Source organism: Ornithorhynchus anatinus, chromosome 3 (genome assembly GCF_004115215.2).
Source record: "Ornithorhynchus anatinus isolate Pmale09 chromosome 3, mOrnAna1.pri.v4, whole genome shotgun sequence".
Taxonomy (NCBI): domain Eukaryota; kingdom Metazoa; phylum Chordata; class Mammalia; order Monotremata; family Ornithorhynchidae; genus Ornithorhynchus; species Ornithorhynchus anatinus.
In genome coordinates this window covers 18,517,389-18,540,339 of record NC_041730.1, presented here as the reverse complement: position 1 = coordinate 18,540,339, position 22,951 = coordinate 18,517,389, and the positions used below count along the sequence as shown (strand labels likewise).

General features: G+C 45.3%; 2 protein-coding genes across 2 annotated transcripts; both read left to right on the top strand.

Annotated features, from left to right (window-relative positions):
- The first annotated feature begins 3,212 nt into the window (after nt 1–3,212).
- LOC100075155 (olfactory receptor 10V1) lies at nt 3,213–4,160 on the top strand. The gene has a single exon (XM_001506638.3). The coding sequence runs from the start codon at nt 3,213–3,215 to the stop codon at nt 4,158–4,160; it is 948 nt and encodes a 315-aa protein (XP_001506688.3).
- A 15,637-nt stretch (nt 4,161–19,797) lies between these two features.
- Nucleotides 19,798–21,308, top strand: LOC100084070 (olfactory receptor 10V1-like). The gene has a single exon (XM_029059832.2). The coding sequence runs from the start codon at nt 20,027–20,029 to the stop codon at nt 20,972–20,974; it is 948 nt and encodes a 315-aa protein (XP_028915665.1). The 5' UTR covers nt 19,798–20,026; the 3' UTR covers nt 20,975–21,308.
- The last annotated feature ends 1,643 nt before the right edge of the window (nt 21,309–22,951 follow it).

Here is a 22,951-nt window from a genome sequence, read left to right as displayed (position 1 = left end):
GTAACGTGGCCTAGTGGAAAGAACACAGGGCTGAGAACCAGGAGACATGAGTTCGAATCCTGGTTCCACCTCTTGCCTGCTAAGTGACCTTGGGCAAATCACTTCCCTAGGCTGTAGTTTTCTAATCTGTTAAATGAGGATGAGATTCCTATTCTCCCTTACCAACATACTGTGAACGCTTTGTAGAAAAGGGACTGTTGTCTGATTTGATATTATTTCTCCCCCTGTACTTGACACATGGTAAACGCTTAACAAATACCACAAATACTATTATTGTTGGATATTTTCGAACCTATCTCTTCCCTGCAGCCACTTCTGTGTTAAGGATAGCCTAGGACACTTAGCAACACACCGGGGGTGGTGGAAAAATTTGGAACGAAGAGAAAGGAATAAATCTGTTTTTCGGAAAGGATTCTGAGAACCTTCAGTGCTCGCTAAGTGTGAAGGAGAAGAGGATTCTGAAAGTCCGATCTGAGTGTCTCATCTACAAGATGAGTTTCATGTCGACAGATCAGTCTTCTGAAAGGGAGACGACTTGACCTTGAGCTGAAACTCAACAAAAATTTCTTCCCATTGTACGTCTGTTGATGAAGTGTGTGTGTGTGTGTGTGTGTGTGTGTAACCAACTGTGAGAAATACAGATAACCGACCGTAAGCATTGCCGAGTCAGAAATAGAGTTAGCAATTTACTCACATAAAATGCTTTTCCCCATACTACTTATGCGTAGACCACTCACTGAGAAGCAGCATGGCCTAGTGGAAAGACCATGGACCCGGGAGACAGAGGAGCTGGGTCCTAATCCCAACTCTGCCACTTGTCTGCTATGTGACCTTGGGCAAATCACTTTACTTCTCCGTGCCTCAGTTTCCTCATCTGTAAAATGGGATTTAAGACCGTGAGCCTCGTGTGGGACAGGGACTGCATCCAACCCAATGATCTCGTTTCTACCCCAGTGCCTAGTACAGTGTCTGGCACATAATAAGTGTTTAACAAATACCATTATTATTAAAAATTCGTCATGGGGAGATACTCTACTGTTATTATTCCTAGCTTTGGGGTTAGACCCCATTTGAGCTCTCCCTTTGATGGAAAAACATCAAGGAATCGGTTATGAAAAATAAGTTTGCGTATTATCCTCAGAACATCCCTTTAGTCCTTATCATCGGAACATCAGAACATCATCAGAACATTATCATCAGGACATCCCTTTAGTCTTTCAGGACAAACAGCAAGAGACACAACTCTTTCAAGTTCCCTGCCAGAGTTGCTGCTTTGAAGGTACTTTTGATTCAGTGAAAGCCTTTCCTGAAGTAGTCTTTTTTTCTGGACCTCACTATGGGCCTGTGTCTCTCCTTTACTTCTACTAAGAACAACTACTCAGGGTAAGAGGCAACCTCCTTCCAACAGAACCAATAATATCCAGTGATAATTGCATCTTCTAAGATAAATACAGCCCTGTTTTCTTGAGGCGCTAAAAGAATTCTGCCCATTGTGTTCCATAATAATTGTGGTATTTAAGTCCTTATTACGTGCCAGGCACTGTACTAAACACTGGGGTAGATATAAGCAAATCTGGTTGGACACAGTCCCTATCCCACATGGGGCTCACAGTCTTAATCTTCATTTTACAGATGAAGCAACTGAGGCACAGAGAAGTGAAAATGCTTGCCCAAGGTCACCCGGCAGACAAGTGGCAGAGCCGGGATTAGAACCCAGATCTTTCTGTTTGCCAGGCCTGTGCTCTGTCCACTAGACCACGCAATCATCACAGCAGTCCTATAGGTAAAGACAGAGGCAATTATTATTGGATCTATTTTTCTGGTACCTTGAAAGACTGAATGTCGATTTTCTACAAGTATCATTCGGCATGTCAGGGGCAGAGCTGGAAAAAAATTCAGGTCTCCCAAATGGAACACTGATAAAATAGTTGATCCTGCTGATTAAGGTCCCTTCTGGGTTTTTAAAATCTGCTCTCTATAGTTAAGAATGGTTTGGTGCCCTTAACTCGGATCCAGGAATCAGGCTGGGATTCTAGTTTCAGCAGTCAGTGCTAAGCGGTCCGTAGGTCACTCTTGGGATTCTTGTGTACGGTGAGATTGCGTCTTCCGACTCCATTGTGCTCTCCTAAGCACTTAATACTATACTCTGCACAAAGTTAGTGCTCAGTAAAATGACCGATTTGTTGATTGTTGGATTGGCGTCTTTCCCCAAAGCAGTTGAAGGATGGTTGTTTAGGAACTTGTGGAGTCTCTCAACCTGATTTTCTGAAAGGAATTCTCTGGGGTTCCAAAAATGTGGGGAAGGGAATGGAGCTTCCCCTTGTTGCTTGGGTGTGTGAAGGAGGAAGATCGAGAGAGTGAGGAGGCTCAGGGTGGGCGAAGGAGTAGGAATGGGGTCCCCCCAGATTTTTCTCGAAGGTGAGGGATTAAAGGACCCAAGTATCACCTGAGTGTCTTAGAGAGGCTCTACAAATTGGCCATGTAACAAAGTTGCTGACTTCTCACGCAGGCAATTTGCAGTGAGGGATGGGGTTTAAAGAGTCAGGGAAGTGGTGTGGGTGGTGGAGCTGAGCTACCAGAGGCCTGATATCACTTTTGACCCCTGGAGACTATCAGGCCCTCGGGGCCAGGGATTGAGTTTTCTCTCTATGTCTGGGATTTAATTGACTTTCTGAAATGCTAGGAAAATCACGGTGAGTTAATGTCTGACTGAGCCAGTCTGAGTTGGGCTGGGTTGATATCTCTCTCTCCCCTTCTCTTTCCCTTTTTCTCTCTCTCCTTTTCTCCCTACCTCTTTCTCTCCCTCTCTCCCTCTGTCTACCTTTCTCTCTCTCTCCCTCCTTCTCCCTCTTTCTCTTCTATCTTTCTGTTCTCTCTCTCTTCTCTCTCGCTCTCTACCTCTTTCTCCCGCTCTTTCTTTCTCTCTCTCTTTTCTCTCTCCCTCCGTCTCCCTTCCTGCATCCTTCTCTAGGGAAGGATTCTGCATCGACAGATTCCAGAGGCCCATGGGAATGGAGATACAATAAAGCACTGACAGATAGGGAGGGTGAAAGGAATTTAGAGCAAAACTGAGTCACTTAGACTTTAAATGGCAGAGGAAGATAATGTATATCTTTAAAGACCGATTTTACAGTAACCTTTCATTTTTTTTTTTTGGTGCTAATATTGCTCAAATTCTCTTTCCACTTTGGTAATTCTAAGGTGCTGCTTTCATGGGAGAGGCAAACCAAACTTGCTGGGTGCAGTTGTACTTTCGTCCATTTTCTACCGATTCAGATGTGCAGGTCCTGATTTTTGTGGCTTTCCTGGTCATGTACCTGCTCGGCCTCACTGGTAATGGTGCCATAGGACTCACCATCTGGACCAACTATTCTCTCTACACCCCTATGTACTTCTTCCTCGCTAACCTGGCAATCCTGGAGATCTTCTACACCACCGCTATTGCTCCCTTGGCCATGACCGCTCTCCTGTCGACGGGCAGAACCCCAGTTCCCCTGGCCGGCTGTGGCACACAGATGTTCTTCTTTGTCTTCTTGGGGGGAGCAGACTGCGTCCTGCTAGCCATCATGGCGTACGATCGGTTTGTAGCCATCTGTCACCCGTTGCGTTACAGGCTCATCATGAGCTGGCGGCTGTGTGTACAGCTCTTGATAGGAGCCCTGGTGCTCGGATTTCTGTCGTCCCTGACGCTGACCGCTCTGATCTTCCAACTTCCATTCCGCGGCAACATCGAAATCAGTCACTTCTACTGCGACGTGCCTGCCGTCATGAGGCTGGCCCGCGCCGACACGCGCGTCCACGAGACAGCCCTGCACGTCATAAGTTTCATGGTCTTGGCGATCCCCGCCACGCTGATCTTCATCTCCTACGTCCCTATAGGGATGGTGATATTGCGAATCCGCTCAGCGGAAGGTCGCCGCCGCACGTTCTCCACTTGTTCCTCCCACATCACCGTGGTCCTCCTGCGGTACGGCTGCACCAGCTTCATATACTTATCCCCCAGTGCCAGTTTCTCACCGGAAACGGGCCGGGGGATATCCGTGGTTTACACCTTCATCACCCCCATCTTAAACCCAGTGATATACAGTATGAGGAACGAGCTCCTGAAAGATGCCTTGCAGAAAACACTGAGAAGATGCTTGTTACCTCAGAGGAAATGAAAGGTCATCTCATTTACCCAAGGTTTTTTGTCATCATTAGGAAGACAAGATGATCTGAAGGATCGGGTAGCCCATGAGAGAATAGGAAAGGGTGATGGTAGGGTTTAAGTGACTAAGAGAATCTTGATTTAATTTAAAAATGCAAGAGATAGAAAAAGGGCACGGAACTTGGGGAAGAATTTAATGAGACTGCTGCGGTGTCACCTTTTCAGTACCAAAGCTATGGGGACATAAAAGGTTCATATTCACTGGTACCGTTTTAACATCTAAAGTGAATAAATGCCACTACCTTGGGGCTGAGCGCATGTTTCACTTCTTCTTCAAAGTGAAGACTGAGTTTCCTGAGGTCACTTTATCGTACTTATAATGCTGACACTGGAGTCATGTGAAAAGTATTTGCAGGGTACATACTTAGGCAGATGCTCTTCAGTGATGCACAGTTAGACAAACAAATAGAAAACCCAATCAAAGAAGACCGGCATGTCCTTGGGAAGAGTGAAAGAGTGTGGTCATAATCAGGTGTCCAGCTTCCCTGCTTCAAGCAGCGTGGCTTAGTGGAAAGAGCCCGGGCTTGGGAATCAGAGGTCATGGGTTCTAATCCCAACTCTGCCACTTGTCAGCTATGTGAGCTTGGGCAAGTCACTTCACTTCTCTGTGCCTCAATTACCTCATCTGTAAAACGGGGATGAAGACTGTGAGCCCTACGTGGGACAACCTGATTAGCTTGTATCTACCCCAGCGCTTAGAACAGTTCTTGGCACATAGTAAGCGCTTAACAAATACCAACATTATTACTGTTGTGACCGATCGTCACTTTGCAACCATCAGCTCTATCATCTTCATGTTTTCAGGAACTGAAAGACTGTATGGAGAGTGATGCCAGATGCTTTCATTTCAAGTCAGAGTTATCTGAGGATTCATCCAATATAAGATTAACTTCCCTGGACTCATTAGACCTTTCAGATTGTCGAAAAGAATTATTTTAATACACCGTCCCTAAAGATCCTAGATACTTTTTAACAAGGCCCAGGGTAACAGATCTGTGGAGTGGATAATTACCTAACCCAAACTCTGGGTCTCTTGCCAAAGCTGCTTCAAAATGTCAACATGCTAAATTGGGCTTCTGGTTCTTGTCCAGATTTCTTTTTAATTATTTCTTTTTCTGTCTCCAATGTTTGCATCTGTCTTTTTCATTCTTTTATGGCCCATTCATAAAGATAGGGTAGACCTAATATCTGTGCCAAAGCTGAATTCCTTCTTGTAGCTAATGAATATGGATTTTAGCTCCATAGTTCTCTCCCAAATGCTTAGTATAGAACTTTGCACGCAGTAAGCCCTCAATAAATACCATCGACGGTGATGATTGTTCTCTCCCAAGAGCTTATACAGTGCTCTGTAAAAAGTAGATGCTCAGTAAATGCTATTGATTCCTTGACCGATGGATGGATTTAGACTGTGTTCATCACCTTTTTTTTCTAAATGCTTGAAAATAAAATTAAAAAATATATGACATTTAAGAGCACATCCTATAATTTGTCTTTCTGAAGAAGAACTTTCGGACAATTTTCTAAATATTGTAAGCCTTGTATAGGGAAAGAGACAACCCGGTGTAGTGATTAAAATGGAGTCTCAAGATGGAAGTTTGGACTAGACATATGCTAGAAATGGGAAAATTGGGATATAACTTCATAGCCCAATAAACCAAGTTTAAGCAATCAATTCATCAGTAGGAGGACTAATTCTCTGGAGAAGACACTAATGCTAGGAAGAGTCCAGGGAAAACGCGGAAGAGGCAGACCGGCAGCTAGATGGATAGAGACCGTAACAACGATAACGGAAGAACCATGAGAAAGGTTGCAGATTATGGCAGAGGAACAGGATATTCTGGAGAAAGTATATCCACGGAGTCGCTATCAGTAGGAAATGACTCGATGGCACTTAATAATAATAATAATTTAGTTAGTCAATCATATTTATTGAGCACTTACTGTGTGCAGAACACTCTACTAAGTGCTTGGGAGAATACAATACAACAATAAGCAGACACATTTCCTGCTCACAACGAGCTGTGGAGCACCTTCTATGTGCAGAACACTGCACTGAGCTCTCTGGAGAGTTTACTAGAGGTAAAAGGCATGACCTGTGCCCTCAGGGAGCTTACTCCCTGAACTCTCTCTCCCCCCAACATGCCCTACCTCTCTCCCACCCCCCCTTCATCAGCTCCAATCTGTTCACTCAAGACACCTTCCTCCTCACCCAGATTCTGAGCCTCAGGGGTGCAGCAGGGGGCTGCTTTGGGTCAGATATCGCCTAGATATTTCTTCCTTCTGGGATCAGGCCTCAAGGAGCTTATATTCTAAAGAGAGGAGACCATCAAATTTATTTAGGAGAGAAAAGAGGGATGCAACTGGTTTAAAACAAGATAATAGACGGAAAAGTGAATAAAGAAGAACTTGAATGGTTGAGTTTATAAACCGATATTATAAGTTTATAAGTGCTCTGGATGGCTGTAGGTACTGAAGCGATAGTTGGCATACTATGATATAGGGAAAAGAAAGCCCTCATGGCAGAGAAGGGATCTCAGAAGAGCTTTTAAGAAGGGGAGAAGCAGCGGGGCCTATGAGAAGCAGCACGGGCCTGGGCGTCAGAGGACCTGGCTTCTAATCCCAGCTCTTCCACTTCTCTGCTGTGTGACCTTGGGTGTGTCACTTCACTTTTCTGTGCCTTAGTTACCTAATCTGTAAAGTGGAGATTAAGACTGTGAGCCCTAAAGAGCCCTAAAGCCCTAAGGAGCCCTGAAGTGGAGATTAAGACTGTGAGAAGCAGCGTGGCTCAGTGGAAGGAGCCTGGGCTTCGGAGTCAGAGGTCATGGGTTCGACTCCCGGCTCTGCCGCTTGCCAGCTGTGTGACTGTGGGCAAGTCACTTAACTTCTCTGTGCCTCAGTTACCTCATCTGTAAAATGGGGATTAACTGTGAGCCTCACGTAGGACAAGCTGATGACCCTGTATCTCCCCCAGCGCCTAGAACAGTGCTCTGCACATAGTAAGCGTTTAACAAATACCAAAGTCATTATTATTATTATTAAATGGGACATGGACTGTGTCCAACCTATCCTGTATCTACCCAATATTCAGTACAGTACTTGGGACAAGATAAATGCTTAACAAATAACATAAAATTTCTTTTAAAAAAGGGGCCTGGAAAGGGAATTCCAGCAAGGCTAACATTAGACACTTGGCCACCCCAAGGCAGGGAAGAATTTCCCCACTCCTTCTTGCTCCATATAGAAGAGAAGCAGCATAATGTAGTGGATAGAGCATGGGCCTGGGAGTCAGAAGGTCATGGGTTCTAAATCCGGCTCTGCCATTTGTCTGTTGTGTGGTCTTGGGCAAGTCCCTTCACTTTTCTGGGCCTCAGTTACCTCATCTGTAAAATGGGGATGAAGACTGTGAGCCCCATGTGGGACAGAGACTCTGTCCAACCTGATTTGCTTGTATCCACCCCAGTGCTTAGTACCGTGACTGGCACGTAATAAGTACTTAACAAATACCGCAACGATTATTATTACGTCATAGTTAACATTTTTCAAATCAATCAATCCATATTATTCCTAATAAGAAGGAGGTGGCAGAGGAGGTGTTAGAACACCTTAAATTGAACTCCCGGTCCAGTGCGGAACAATGTAATGATGTGTATACATCTATAATTCTATTTATTTTTATGCTACTGATGCCTGTCTACTGTTTCGGTTAGTTGTCTGTCACCTCCCCTTCTAGGCTGTGAGCCCATTGTTGGGAAGAAATTGTCTCTATCTTTTGCTGAATTGTACTTTCCAAGCACTTAGTACAGTGCTCTGCACAAAGTAAGCGTTCAATAAATATGATTGAATGAATGATGAATACAGTGCAGTAGAATTGGCAGTTATTATCCCTGCCCACGGGGAGCTTCCAGGCTACGGGAAAAGGAAGGATGGTCACTACAGGATTGCGGCTGCCCTTCTTTGGCCACTTCACCTCTGCTTCTGCTGCCCTGCCACTTCCTCTCTGAGTACTCTGGTCAGTTTGGATCCGTGCTGCTTACTGATGATAAGACCAGGAAGGATTGGAGCTGCAGAAATGAACTAATAACAACAGAGATTACCTAGACAGCTGGCAAGCAAAGAAATCATGCACGAGGAAAAGACAGCACCCGCATATCAGGATAAAAGAATTGTCAGTGTCAGATCTTCTAATGTTTTCAATATTGGGTCTTTCTTTGAAGACCAGCTAAATATCTTCCTTTCATTCTTCATTCCTTTGAAACAAAGATGCCCCCCCCCCCAAGTATTCTATTCCCCTCTGTGAAGGGGGAAAGGGTAAAAAAAACCAAAACCAAATCCTCTCTCTTGGCCCTGGCCTCTTCTGCATTCTCTTCTGGAGCCAGGTACCAGTGTAGCTTTCTTAAACCATTTCAAAAGTAGCATGAGACAGACATGAAGGAGGATAAAGTGATGTCTTCAGGCCACTAGCACTGGCCCTGGAACATCGAACATTGTGCATTCCTCCCAGCAGGTAACCCTCAAAGAAGACAAACACAACCACACTCCGTTCCTTCCTTCTTCCTCCCCTCCTTACCCACGATTCCTATTTTTGAAGGATTTTTCAATCTCTTCCAACATGTCAGGAGAGCAATAATACTTACGTAGCGGACAGTAGAGTCATTAAGACAGAAAGGAACCTAATGGAAGTCAGAGCGCAAGCAGCGGGTCCTGATGGAGAGACGATGGGCTGGGGAGCCCAAATGTTGAAGTTCTAATTCCAGATATGTCACTTCACTGCAGTGTTGATCAGGGGCAAGTCACACAACATGGCTTAGTGGATAGAGCAAGGGCCTGGAAGTCAGAAGGTCATGGGTGCTAATGCCGGCTCTGCCACTTATCTGCTGTGTGACTTTGGGCAAGTCACTTCACTTCTCTGTACCTCAGTTCCCTCATCTGCAAAACGGAGATTAAGCCTGTGAGCCCTGGGTGGGATGGGGACTGTGACCAACCCAATTATCTTGAATCTACCCCAGTGTTTAAAAGAATGCCTGACATATAGTAAGTGCTTAACAAATACCATTATTATTATTATCTATCGTCTTTGAGCCTCAGTTTCCTCATCTGTGAAATGGGATTAAATAAATCTTTTTCCTCTCCATATGGGTCAGGGACTATTTTACCTGATTATCTTGTATCTACCCTAGTAATTGTTACAGCACTTGGCATATAATAAGATGTCTTAAAAATACCATTATTATTATTATTAATAAAAAACAGGTGGCAGAGGAGGTGTTCGTAGAGAAGCAGCGTGGCTCAGTGGAAAGAGCCGGGCTTGGGAGTCAGACATCATGAGTTCGAATCCCAGCTCTGCCACTTGTCAGCTGTGTGACTGTGGGCAGGTCACTTTACTTCTCTGTGCCTCAGTTACCTCATCTGTAAAATGGGGATTAACCGTGAGCCTCACGTGGGAACAACCCGATTACCCTGTATCTCCCCTAGCGCTTAGAACAGTGCTCTGCACATAATAAGCGCTTAACAAATACCAACATTATGATTATTAAATTGAACTCCCAGGCCTATGCTTTCATCTTCTGCTGCCTTACTTGCTGGCGATTTTAAAAATCGAACACAATATTTCTGTTTCCTGGGATTGTGCTATTGGGAAAAAAGAAAACACTGCTTCAGTATCATTTCACCTTTTGGGGTAGTATTCTGAAGTTTCGTCTTAACCAGAAAGCTTAGACCACTCAATCGCGGAGCATTGTCCGAGGTGCTGATTCATATTTTGATGAGAGCGATTTGCCAAGGGTTTATTTTTTTTAATGATTTTTTTCGGTGCTTATGATGTGCCACACATCATGCTTACACTGATGTTTATACACGTTTATACATGTTTACATGTATAAACTGTTCTAAGAGCTGTGGTGGACACCAAATCATCAGGTTTGACACATTCCATGTCCCACATGGGGCTCACAGTTTTAATCCCCATTTTACAGGTGAGGTAACTGAGGCACAGAGAAGTTACATGAGTTGCCCAAGGTCACACAGCAATCAACTGGTAGAGTCGGAATTAGAACCCAGGTTCTTATGCCTCTCAGGCCTGTGCTCTACTTGATTTGGACTCGTGGGAGCAGTAATAATAGTAATTATATTTACTAAGCACTTACCGTGTATAGAGAACCTAACTAAGGCTGGGGAAAGAGTATGCTCTGTCTCCCCCTTCTACACTGTGAGCCCGTAATTGGGTAGGGATTGTCTCTACCTGTTGCCAAGCTGTACTTTCCAAGCGTTTAATACAGTGCTTTGCACACAGTAAGCGCTCAATAAATACGATTGAATGAATGAATGAAATGAGACACAGACCTTGTCCCTCCAATGGTTCGCAATAGATGAGGAGTTGGGAGAAGGTTTGCATATAGTCCCTTTGGTATTTGGCTAACGACCTCTCCAAGTTTCTGAAAAACAACAACAACAACAACAAAAACAAAACAAAAAACCGTCATTTGGAAACCATTTGGCATTATTTACGTCCTTGTTTATTTTTTCTTAAGAGACAATAAGTGTAATTTAATAAGACCTAAGGCAACCTAATGACAGATGACCTAATTTTCTACTAGAAGCTCATCTTTCTAGTCTCCAGCTATGAACAAACACAGATACACCTTAAACTGCCGGTTGTAGCGGTTGTAGTTTGGAATTAAGGGAACAGGGTAGCGACGGTTATGCCGGTTAGAAGGTCTCAAAGGCGCTCAGGGAAATGATGTGAGAATAAATCAGCTAGCGCCTAAAAGACTTGAGCAGTCAGCCTCAAAAGCCACTTTGATCTTCCCGTGCTGCCTGTCTTCCTACCCCAGGGTCCTCTTCTCTTTAGGACACCCCAAAGCTTAAAAACGAATGGTGTTCTACTCCATCCATTTTTTAAATGGTATTTGTAAAGCGCTTACTACGTGTCAGGCTCTGTACTAAATGCTGGGGTAGACACACGCTGATCAGGTTGGAAACAGCCCTGCCCCGCTTGAGGCTTCATTGTCTTAATCCCCAATTTACAGAAGAGGAAATTGAGGCCCAGAGAGGTTAAAAGATTTGCCTGTGGTCACACAGCAAGTGACAGAGCTGGGTTTAGAACCCAGGTCCTTCTGATTCCCAGGCCCGCGCTCCATCCACTTGACCACGCTGCTTCTCAAATCAATTTCTTTGGAGAATCCTCCAGGAACTTCTCCAATCAAATTCCCTATAACACTACGACTAGCTTACTTTTTCCAGTTTAACTACCTGCAATCAGCTGAAGAGTGTAAAAGAAAACGATAGTACTTTAAAATAATTATGACATTTGTAAAGTGGTTACTATGTATCAAGTCCTGTTCTAAGTGCTGAGGTAGATATAGGTTAATTAAGCCAGATACAGTGTCTGCCAGACTTGAGGCTCAGAGTCTAAGTAGGAGAGTAAATATGTATTTAACCCCCATTTTACAGATGAGGAAACTGAGGCAGAGAGAAGATAAGTGAGTTGCCCAAGGTCACACAGCAGGCAATTAACTGAGCCAAGATTAGAACCCTGGTCCTCTGACTTCTCAAGCCTGTGGTCTTTCCACTAGATCACGTCGCTTCAAAGGAAGGTTTTATAGAGAATATAGTGAGTAGAATAATGGTGTCTAAGAAGAGATCTGTTCTAGAGAAGCATTTCCAGCTGAATCGATCGAACCCGAAACAATTTTAAGATGGAATAGGACCTAAAATGTCTTCTGAAATCAACTAGTAATTTTGACTTTGGATCTACGCTAGCCCCAGAAAGTAAGCCAGGTCTCTTCAGAAACGGCTTCAATGTTTTAAGACCACTTGGGTGCCTCTTAATCCAATAAAAAATATGGACACCAGGTTTCTCTGGTGACCTGAAAGAGTTTCAGGTATGTAAAAATGCTTCAACTGTTCTCAAGTAATATTTCATCCCCTGAGAAAACCCACTGGAACAGTTCTTTAGGTGACAGGATAGATTATATGAGACTCACTGCCTTATTTGCAATTTATCTTCTCTCACATCTACGAACTTTGGGGAATGCTTAATAGTGGCTTTTACTTCCCGTGTAGGACACAGGATTGTAAACTCCTCTCATGATTTCCCTGAGAAGTGATCATCTGTCTTCTCTTTGGTCAATCAATGAATCAATCAATGGTATTTATTGAGCGCTTACTATGTGCAGAGTACTGTACTGAGTGTTTGGGAGACTACAATACAACAGAAATAACAGACCTAGTCCCTGCCCATAATGAGCTTATTGTCCAGTGGGAAGATAGATATTAGTATGAATAAATAATTTGTAATATATTATTTAAAGGTATGCTATAAGTGTTACAGTGTTGGGAGTGGAGTGAATTTTAGATGTCCAAAGGTCACAGATCAACATGCATAGACGATGCAGAAGGGAGAGTGAGCCAGGGAAAAGAGGGCTTAATTGGGGAAGGTCTCTTGGAGGAGATGTGACGATAATAATGTTTTGAGGGAGGAGTGGCGGTCTGTTGTATATGGAGGGGAGAGGGAGTTCCAGGCTAGGAGGAGGATGTTGGAAAGTGGTCGGCAGCAAGGTGAATGAGATCCACGCACAGTGAGTAATCTATTGCTAGAGGAGTGAAATGCGTTGGCCGGGCTGGAGTAGAAGATCAGTGAGCTGAGGTAGGATGGGGTGAGTTGACTGAGGGCTTTTTAGCCAGTGGTAAGGGGTTTATCCTGTCCCTCTTAAAGGGAATACCTGCTGTTTTTCCAGTTTTTCCTTCACGCCAATGGTTCTGACTTATTACTTGGTCCCAGAATGAAAGACAGTAATTAGCAACAGCATTTCTTATTGGGGATGAGTTTTATTCCCTGGAGACTATGGTTAGGAGTTTCTCTCACTCTGTTTTCTGTTCATTGCCTATCCACTTCCATTAAGTATGTGGGCAAACCCCACGATGAATAATTACCAGATGCCGAGAGACAGCACAGCCAAAAACCTACCATCAGTCATGTAATTAACCTACAGTGCTTCAGGTGAAGATGGAACTGGGAAAAGGGAGAGAAAAATAAGTGTGAGGAAATAACATATCTGGTGAATAGGAAGCGATATCATGAAAATAGGAAAGTGATTTTTCTTTTCCGAAGATTTTTGCCAATGTCCAGTTCTGAACGAAGCTTCAAGGAAACGATATTGCTAAGGGTTCAGTCCACAGTGAGTCTGGGGGAGCAGTATCAACTCTTCCATTTCCTTGACGGGAGGTCACATTACTGTTTGACCTCACCAACGATACTGTTGGTAAAATAGAAAGTGTCAGGTGTGAACTTTCTTAAACAACTTGGCTCCATATCTTCCCACTCCTCGATGGCTATCCATCCACCTAGGCAACAGACCCTCCTTATCATCAGCTTTAAGACACTCAGTCAGCTCCCTCCCTTCTACCTAACCTTGCTTATCTTCTAATAATAATAATAATGATGACACTTGTTAGGCATTTACTATGTGCCAAGCACTGTACTAAGCCCTGGGGTAGTTACAAGTTAATCAGGTTGGACACAGTCCCTGTTCCGCAATGGGACTCACACTCTTAACTCCCATTTTACAGATGAGAAAACTGAGACATAGAGAAGGTATCCACACACTACCCTCCTCTAATACCAACCTACTGTCTGTACCTCGATTTCATCTATCTCCCTTCTGACACCTTACACACAATCTCCCTTGGGCCTGGAAATCTTTTCCTCTTCACATCTGAAAGTCCGTTACTCTTTCCACCTTCAAAGCCCTCCTCAAAACATATCTCCTCCAAGAAGCCTTCCCAGATTATATCCTAAATTTCTCCCATCTGCGTCTCCCCCTGCAAGACAACACTTGGCTTATTACCCTTAAAGCGCTTTGATTCTCACCCCAGCTCTATGGTACTTATGTAAATGTTCTTATATTCTAATATCTTCCCTATCCTTAATCACTTTCAATGTCTGTTGTAGACTGTAAGGTTCTTGTGGGCAGGGATCGCTTCTACCACCGCAGTTGTACTTTACCAAGAGCTTAGTACAATGCTCTGCACAACACTCAGTAAATATCATTAACTGATGGATTGAATTTCTTTTCCAAAACTATTTAGAAGAGGCATATTTAGTTATTTCATCATTTGTGCTTTTCACAGAATGATGCAGACAATAGGTCCCCAAATGAAAACACAAAGCACAGAAACAATTAAAATTTTTTAAAAAATTAATTCGTCCTCCTTGAATCGTTCGGTTTGGCACTACCGCTCGCTTTCTTGAGGAAGGGTACTTTTAGACGTTATATCAGTCTACTGGCTCTTTGTTGTACCCAAAGAAAGCAGAACATTCCGAAGAAATGACACAAGAAGTCAATCAACCAATTATACTTATTGAGCACTTAGAGAAGCAGCGTGGCTCAGTAGAAAGAGCACGGGCTTTGGAGTCAGAGATCATGGGTTCGAATCCTGGCTCTGCCACTCGTCAGCTGTGTGACTTTGGGCAAGTCACTTAACTTCTCTGTGCCTCAGTTACCTCATCTGTAAAATGGGGATTAACTGTGAGCCTCACGTGGGACAACCTGATTCTCCTGTGTCTACCCCAGCGCTTAGAACAGTGCTCTGTACATAGTAAGCGCTTAACAAATACCAACATTATTATTATTATTATTATTATTACTGTGTGCAGAACACTGTATTAAGTTTCGGAGAGAGTTCAGGATAACAGAGTTCATTTATTCATTCAATAGTATTTATTGAGCGCTTACTATGTGCAGAGCACTGTACTAAGCGCTTGGAATGGACAAATCGGTAACAGATACAGTCCCTGCCCTTTGACGGGTTTGCAGTCTAATCAGGGGAGATGGACAGACAAGAACAATAGCAATAAATCGAATCAAGAATAGCTACATTCCCGGCCCACAGTGAGTTTGCAGTCTAGAGGGGGAGACAGACGCTAATATAAATAAATTAATTATGGGTATGTACATAAATGCTAAGGGGCTGAAGGAGGGGTGGGAAAACGGAACAAATCTAAGTGACCCAGAAGGGAGTGGGAGAAGAGGAAATGAGGGCTTAGTCCGGGAAGCCTCCTGAAGGCGATGTGCCAGACAGTAATCGTCTGTCGGCTCCCTAACAGCGATAACGGAAGAACCGTTAGGAAGGTTACAGATCATGGCAGAAGACAGGACGTTCTGGTGAAGGCACTTGATAATAATAATATGAAGAGGGAGGGTGTTCCAGGCCAGAGGCATGAGTCATGAGTATTGGATCAGACCAAACAAGAACCCTTTCCATTTTGTTCACAAAGGCACCCCTTTCATCGTGTTGCGGTGGAGCATCATTGAAGCGGTTCATTTTTTGGCTTACTTTTTGGTATCTGCCCCAGTGGACGGGAGACTCCTATAAGGAGTCCCAGAGGTCCTTGAGATGTGGTAAAGGGTCCCTCGTTAGGAACAGTATTTAGAGCTCAGACTTGGGACGGGATATCATTGCTGCCTTCTTCCAGGACAAGGTAAGGGTCTGCTTGAGTTAGTTTAGGTGTGTTTCTGAGGGAAGGTTGGGGTGGATAACCTTTTCAGATCCTTTCAAACCCTGGAATTCTGTGATTCCATTTAGAAGGCCCTAATTCAGGGAAGTGGGGAAAATCTTTTCCCACATTGCCGCCAGCTCAAGAGAGCTGTGAGAATGGGGTTAAACCTTTGGTTTAGCTCTCTAAAGCAACCTGATTACCTGTATCCATCCCGGCGCCGAGTACAGTGCCTGGCACAGAGTAAGTGCTTAATAAATGCCGTAATTGTTATAATCATTATTATAAGTGAATATTTTCTAGGTTGACCCACGCTGCAGGTGAGGAGCTGGATAAGACCTCATCGAAGCATGAACGCTTGGTCTTGTAGCAAAACAGATAATCACCTCCTTGCAGGTAGTCTGAGCTCTGTCTCCCTGATTCTTCTGGTTGCCCCATTCTCTGCCCGTCGGAATATTTGCTCAGGGTCCAGAGCAGGATAGGAGGGAAGCTCATTGCTCTGCCCAAGGGGGGAGAAGAATTCTGGACACATGGACCTCTTGAGCAGATTTAAGTGACTGCCGGGGATGCCCTTTGCGTGTGGGAATACAAACTGGGGAGCCACTTCTCCACTTCCCACTGAGGTATAAGCCTCAAGAAAGAGGGAGAAAATCAATCCACCTGGGCACAATTCTCATTTTACTGAAAGATTACTGAAGACGATTCAGGGCCTTGCCCAGAAGCAGCATCATCTAGTAGATAGAGCATGGGCTTGGGAGTCAGAGCACCTGAGTTCTAATTCCAGCTCTGCCACTTGTCTGCTGTGAGACCTAGGGCCAGTCACTAATGTCTCTGTGCCTTAGTTATCTCATCTGTAAAATGGGACTGATTATCGAAATGTGTAAAATACAAAATAAGACTGTGAGCCTTATGTGTGACATGGTCTACGTCCAACCCAATTATCCTTTATCTACTCCAATGCTTAGTGTGGTGCCTGATACATAGTAAATGCTTAATACTTCTTTTTAAAAAATCAATCAATCAGTAGATCAATGCATTTACTGAGTACGTACTGTGGGCAGAGCACTGTATTAAGAATTTGGGAGAGTTCCACAGAGTTGTAGACACGATCCCAGAATCATCCAAAAAGTTATCCAGCTTTATTCATTCATCCATTGTCATATTTATTGAGCATTTACTGTGTGTGAAGCACTGTAATAAGCACTAGGGAAAATACACTATAACAATAAACAGACACATTTCCTGCCCCCAACAAGCTTTCAGTCTAGAGGGGGAGACAGACATTAATATAAATTAATTACAGATGTTACAGCTTTAATACCCAATCCCCCCCCACCCCAACCCTAGAAAATCCCAGTCCTCCCCCTTCCCCCCAGTAAATACTGTGTTACACTACCTGGTCTCATGGAAAGAAAGAAGAGAAAGAGAACGATGACACTGTCACAACCAGTAAGCTTGTTGTGAGCAGGGAATATGTCTGCTTATTGTTGTATTGTGCTCTCCCAAGTACACAGTACAATGTTCTGCACACAGTAAGGGGTCAATAATTATGAATGACTGACTGACAGTGTGAGGTGGACGGCAGGACAGAGAAGATTGGGAAAAGGGTTACAGGTGAGATAGCGATGGGCAGGGAGGAATAGAGGAGGGAAAAGTGTTTGATGATATTGAAAACATGAAGAACTTTCCCAATTTATGAAATTAGAATATTTTGATGTTAGGAAGGATGGAATGGTATAACAAACCAACCACGATGATTTTTTTTAATGAAAAGCCTTCAACTTCTTGCAGTTAATATAATGAACAACTTTACAAAAAGATGCTCGACCATTCTTCCTGGTCGAGCAATGGTTTTGGCAAAGGGAGATTTAAAGAATCAATCACTCAATTGATGGCGTTTATTGAGTGTTTACTGTGTGCGGAGCACAATCTTAAACACTTGGGAGAGTACAGAACAACAGAGTTGGAGGACACATTCCCTGCCCACAAGGAGCATGCAGTCTAGAGAGGGAGGCAGATATTAATATGAATGAACTATGGATATGTACATAAGCGCCATGGGGCTGAGGGTGGAGTGAAAAAAATGCTGTTCCCTTTCTTTAACACTTTTTTCCTCTTGTGGATTAAGATGGGTTAGTAAAATCCTTGAAACTTTTTTTGGGGGTAGGGGGAGCCTTTATTTATCTATGTATGTTGGACTCTTCACCCACTGCTAAGCAGCAACTTTCATTATACATCTATAATAGAACAATTGGAGACAAAGAATTATTCTTAAAGATGGAGCTTTCTGTACCAGGCTACTTTATGGTGTGATCATACAGTAAGATGGGAGTGGAAGCAGCGTGAGCAAATGAACTCTCCAAGGGAGTGAATATTAAGTACAGTGAGAAGGAGAGCCATAAGAATTTTTGAGGAATAGCCACAGTTAGGGGGTGAGAGATGGAGGAAAACCCAGTGTTAGACTGTGAAGGCCTAGCCGGCGGAATAGGAGGAGAATCAAGAAAGAACTGTGTCCGAAAAACCAAGGTTAGATAGTGCTTTCAGGAGAAGGGATGGTCTACAGTGTCTGAAGCAGCCAAGAGGTCGAGGAAGATTAGGATAGAGTCTGTTTGAATTGTCCAGGTGGAAGTCATTGGTGACCTTGGAGAGAGCGGTCTTAATCGAATGAAGAGGGTGGAAACTGGATTGTAGAGGGTCAAGAAGGGTGTTTGACAAGAGGACAGGAATGGGAGGAGGGAGATGGGGCAATAGCTGGAGAGATTGGTGAGGTCCAGGAGATTTTATTTTAATATAGAGGAGACGTGAACATGTTGAAAGCAGAGAGGAAGGTGTCATTAAAGAGTGAGGATAGCGGTCGATGATGGCAGAAAGGGAGGGGAGAAGAGTGGATGCAAGTCTTTTTAGAAGGTGAGAGAAGACTCAGTTAACTCATATGTAAAATGATAATTAAGACTGTTAATTGGTACAGGGATTGTGTTCAATCTGATCAGCTATTATCTACCCCACTGCTTGCTACGGTCTCTGGCACATAGTAAGCATATCATTAAAAAAAAGGAGTTTGGAAAGGGGTCCAAGTTGGGCATGAGGGCTTGGGATAAGTTGTGTGGGGAGAGAGGAGTTTTGTATGGAGAATGAGTATGGCTGACATGGACGATTACAAGATTGTGGTTGAAGGGTGGGATTTCAGAGTTGGTAAGGTTAGAAACGGTATAATGACTAGGAACGATGAGAGCCAGCGTGTCGCTAAGTAGGTGAGAGGGGGAGATGGGGCGGGGCCTGGGGTTAGGGAACATCCTTGTGGATTTGAAAGTCCCCAGTGATTAGTGTAAGGGAGAAGAATCAGAAAAGGAAGAAGAGAAGGTCATTTAAAAAAGTAGAGGTGGCCAGGGAGGCAGCAGAACACTGCGACTAAAAATTTACCACCACTGTCGGTGGTAAAGGTGGATGACATAGGCTTCAAAGGAAGAGAAGGGGAGGGTTGAAAGGGTTCGGATGGAAGCAACATTGGAGAATCAGGGGCAGTCCGACTCATCCTCCTTTCCTCGTGAGAGGATGAGCTTGAGAGAAAGCAACGGGGAACACAGTATCGTCAGGTGATAGTTGGCTCTCAGTGCTGCTGAGGAGTAGCGACCGAGTTAGGAAAAGGTCAAGGATGAAGGGGAATCTATCTACGATGGTGCAGGGATTCCACAGGCTGCATTTAGACAGGGATGTGAGAGGTTTACTAAGGAGGGGATGGTCTGAGTAGGGGGTGGGGGGTGAGTTAGTTGGGGGTGAGATGACGAGGTGCACTGGTGGGGACAGCGTATGAGAGAGAACGGGGACTAATCAGTAGAGCATGGAGTGGGAGAGATCATGTGAAACTTCTGGATTCTCAAGGACCGCAGTTTCCAGTCCCCGGTCCTGGGTGAGCACAACTCCCAGAGCTTCTTTCTGAGTGAACACCACTTCCAGATCCCGTTCCCGAATGACCACTGCTTCCAGATCCTGTTCCCGAGTGACCCCAGTTTCCAGATCGTGAGTAGCCACAGCTTCCAGATCCTGTTCCTTTAGTGACCACAGTTTCCAGATCTTACGTGGTCACAGCTTCCAGATCCTTTTCCTGAGTGACCACATTTTCCGATCCTGAGTGGCCACAGCTTCCAGATCCTGTTCCTAAGTGATCACTGCTTCCAGATCCCGTTCCCAAATGACCACCGCTTCCGGATCCTGTTCCTGAGTGACCACGGTTTCCAGATCTTGAGTGGCCACAGCTTCTGGATCCTGAGTGGCCACAGCTTCCGGATCCTGCTCCTGAGTGGCCCCAACTTCCAGATCCTGTTCACATGGGGGATGAAAACCAAACCGGGATGATCCACTTCCACTTCCACCCCTTCTCAGCGGTACCCGGCGTGCAGATGCTGATTTTCGTGGCCTTCCTGCTCATGTACCTGGTCAGCGTCTTGGGAAACGGGACCATTGGCCTGATCATCTGGATCGACCACTCCCTCCACTCTCCCATGTACTTCTTCCTTGCCAACCTGGCAGCGCTGGAGATCTGCTACTCCTCCACCATCGCCCCCTTGACCCTGGTCAACGTCCGGTCCATGGGGAACAGCTTCATTTCCCTCCTGGGCTGTGGCACGCAGATGTTCTTCTTCATCTTTCTGGGTAGCTCTGACTGCATCGTCCTGGCCGTCATGGCGTACGACCGGTTTGTCGCCATCTGCCAACCACTGCGATACACCCTCATCATGAGATGGCGGCTGTGTGTCCAGCTGGCGGCGGGGTCCCTGGCGCTGGGGTTCACGCTGGCCGTGCCGTTAACGGTGCTGATCTTCCAGCTCCCATTCCGCGGCAACAGTGAAATCGGTTTCTTCTACTGTGACGTTCTCCCCGTCATCCTGTTGGCCCACGCAGACACTCGAGTTCACGAAGCTATCGTGTTTGCGGTCAGTGTGGTGGTCTTGACCATTCCCTTCCTGCTCATCACCGCCTCCTATGTCTTCATCACGGCCGCCATCCTGAGGATCCGCTCCGCAGAGGGGAGGCGTAAGGCATTCTCCACTTGCTCTTCTCACCTCACCGTCGTCCTCCTCCAGTATGGTTGCGGTAGCCTCATCTACCTATGCCCCAGCTCCAGCTACTCGCCGGAGAGAGGCCGGGTGGTGTCTGTGGTTTACACCTTCATCACGCCAGTGCTGAACCCAGTGATCTACGGCCTGAGGAATCGGGAGCTCAAGAATGCCCTGAAGGGAGCCCTGAGGAGGCATCTGCTGCCCCGTGTGAAGTGAAAGACTGGCCTGATAATAGTGTCTCTTTTCAGGAAAAGAATTAGAGGGACCAGCGGGGCGGGAAGAAGACTGGGCCCTTTGGCTACCGGTGACTAGGCTGTAATGGACTTCGTGGCCTTCGGCACCAGTGTTTAGGGTGATTGAGTGAGGAAGAAAAGAGAGAGACTTCCACCTCGCGATGACCCCTCTTCCAAAGCTTGAAGGGTAGGGGGAAGGGGGAATGGAGCATGCTGAAGTTTCAGAGTAATCAAGGCTTCCCAGAAGACTGCTTTCATTGACATCATCACCATCACCACCTCCATCACGGCACAAAAAATGTCACGCAGGACTGGATATTGGGGTAGGTAAATACAGTGTTGGGCAAAATGACCTGACTTTGCCTTGCTTTTCAGTGAGACGCATGAGCTGAATGCTGGCTCAGGAATTCAGCTCACTGATGGGCTCTGCATAAGCATAAATCAACAAAGACAATCTGGTGCTTGGGCTCCTTGGGGGTGTGGAAAAAATCCCCCCAGACAAAAATTAAGGGATTGATTAACTTTATGTTTATATCATGCCTTTATTTCAGAGCAAACAAAGCACTGTGTAACCTTTGGATTGGGTCCATCCTGATTATCTTGTATCTATACCAGGACTTAATGCAGTGCTTGACACATAGTAAGCTCTTAATAATAATAACGATGAAGGTATTTAAGCGCTTACTATGTGCCAAACACTGTTCTAAGACCTAGGGTAGATACAAGGTAATCACGTCGTCCCACGTGGGGCTCACAGTCTTCATCCCCATTCTACAGATGAGAAAACTGAGGAACAGAGAAGACTTGCCCAAAGTCACACGGCTAAGTGGCAGAGTCGGGATTAATAATAATAATAATAATAATGATGGTGGTATTTGTTAAGCTCTTACTATGTGCCAAGCACTGTTCTAAGCGCTGGGGGGATACAAGGTGATCAGGCTGTCCCACGTGGGGCTCACAGTTTTAATCCCCATTTTACAGATGAGGTAACTGAGGCACAGGGAAGTGAAGTGACTTGCCCAAAGTCACACAACTGGCAAGCGGCAGAGCAGGGATTAGAACCCACGACCTCTGAATTCCAAGCCCGCGCTCTTGCTACTAAGCCGCGCTGCTTCTACAAGCACCATAATTGCATTAGCTGAGCCTGTACAGGGGAAAACCCAATTTTGCTCGGAAAAAGTATCCAGAAGCCATTTATTTCTTATGGGGATAGCAGTTTCATTTTCCATACAATGGAGGGGGGAGGGCATTAATTGCCAGGTCTAGTCTTCTTGGATTGGCTCAGTGCTAAAAAACCAAAGCAAAACAAAATTTTAGAAACCACCCCCCGCCATGACATCACTCATGCTATAGCAGCACACGGCATAAGATGATGATGTCATGGGCTGGGCCCGATACTAATTAACTTTAACTCCCACCCAACACCCTCCCCCCGTCTTCATGTCACACAGAGGACAGAAAGCCCCGTGAAAGGACCATTATCCCTTTCTCCCTTTCCCTCCCACATCCAGAACCATTCATCCCACAGGCTATTGGGAGTCCCGGCCGGCAATTCGGATCACAAAGAGGTTGTAGGATTGAGTCAAACCCTCCCTCTCTGACCCGATGTCTACCTCCTCCTCCTCCTCCTTGCAGGAGCACCCTCGACTCTGGACCGAGTACTCCAGTAGCAGCAGGAGGGAAGGGAGGGCAAAGAGAGGAGTGTGGAGGTAGAAACGCTCTGGACATGGCACTCCCCTCCTCAAAAACCTCCAGTGGTTGCCTATCAACCATCGCACGAAGCAAAAACTCCTCACTCTTGGCTTCAAAGCTGTCCATCGCCTTGCCCCCTCCTACCTCACCTCCCTTCTCTCCTTCTCCAGCCCAGGCCGCACGCTCCGCTCCTTTGCCGCCGCTCACCTCCTCACTGGGCCTCGTCCTCGCCCGTCCCGCCGTCGACCCCCGGCCCCCGTCCTCCCGC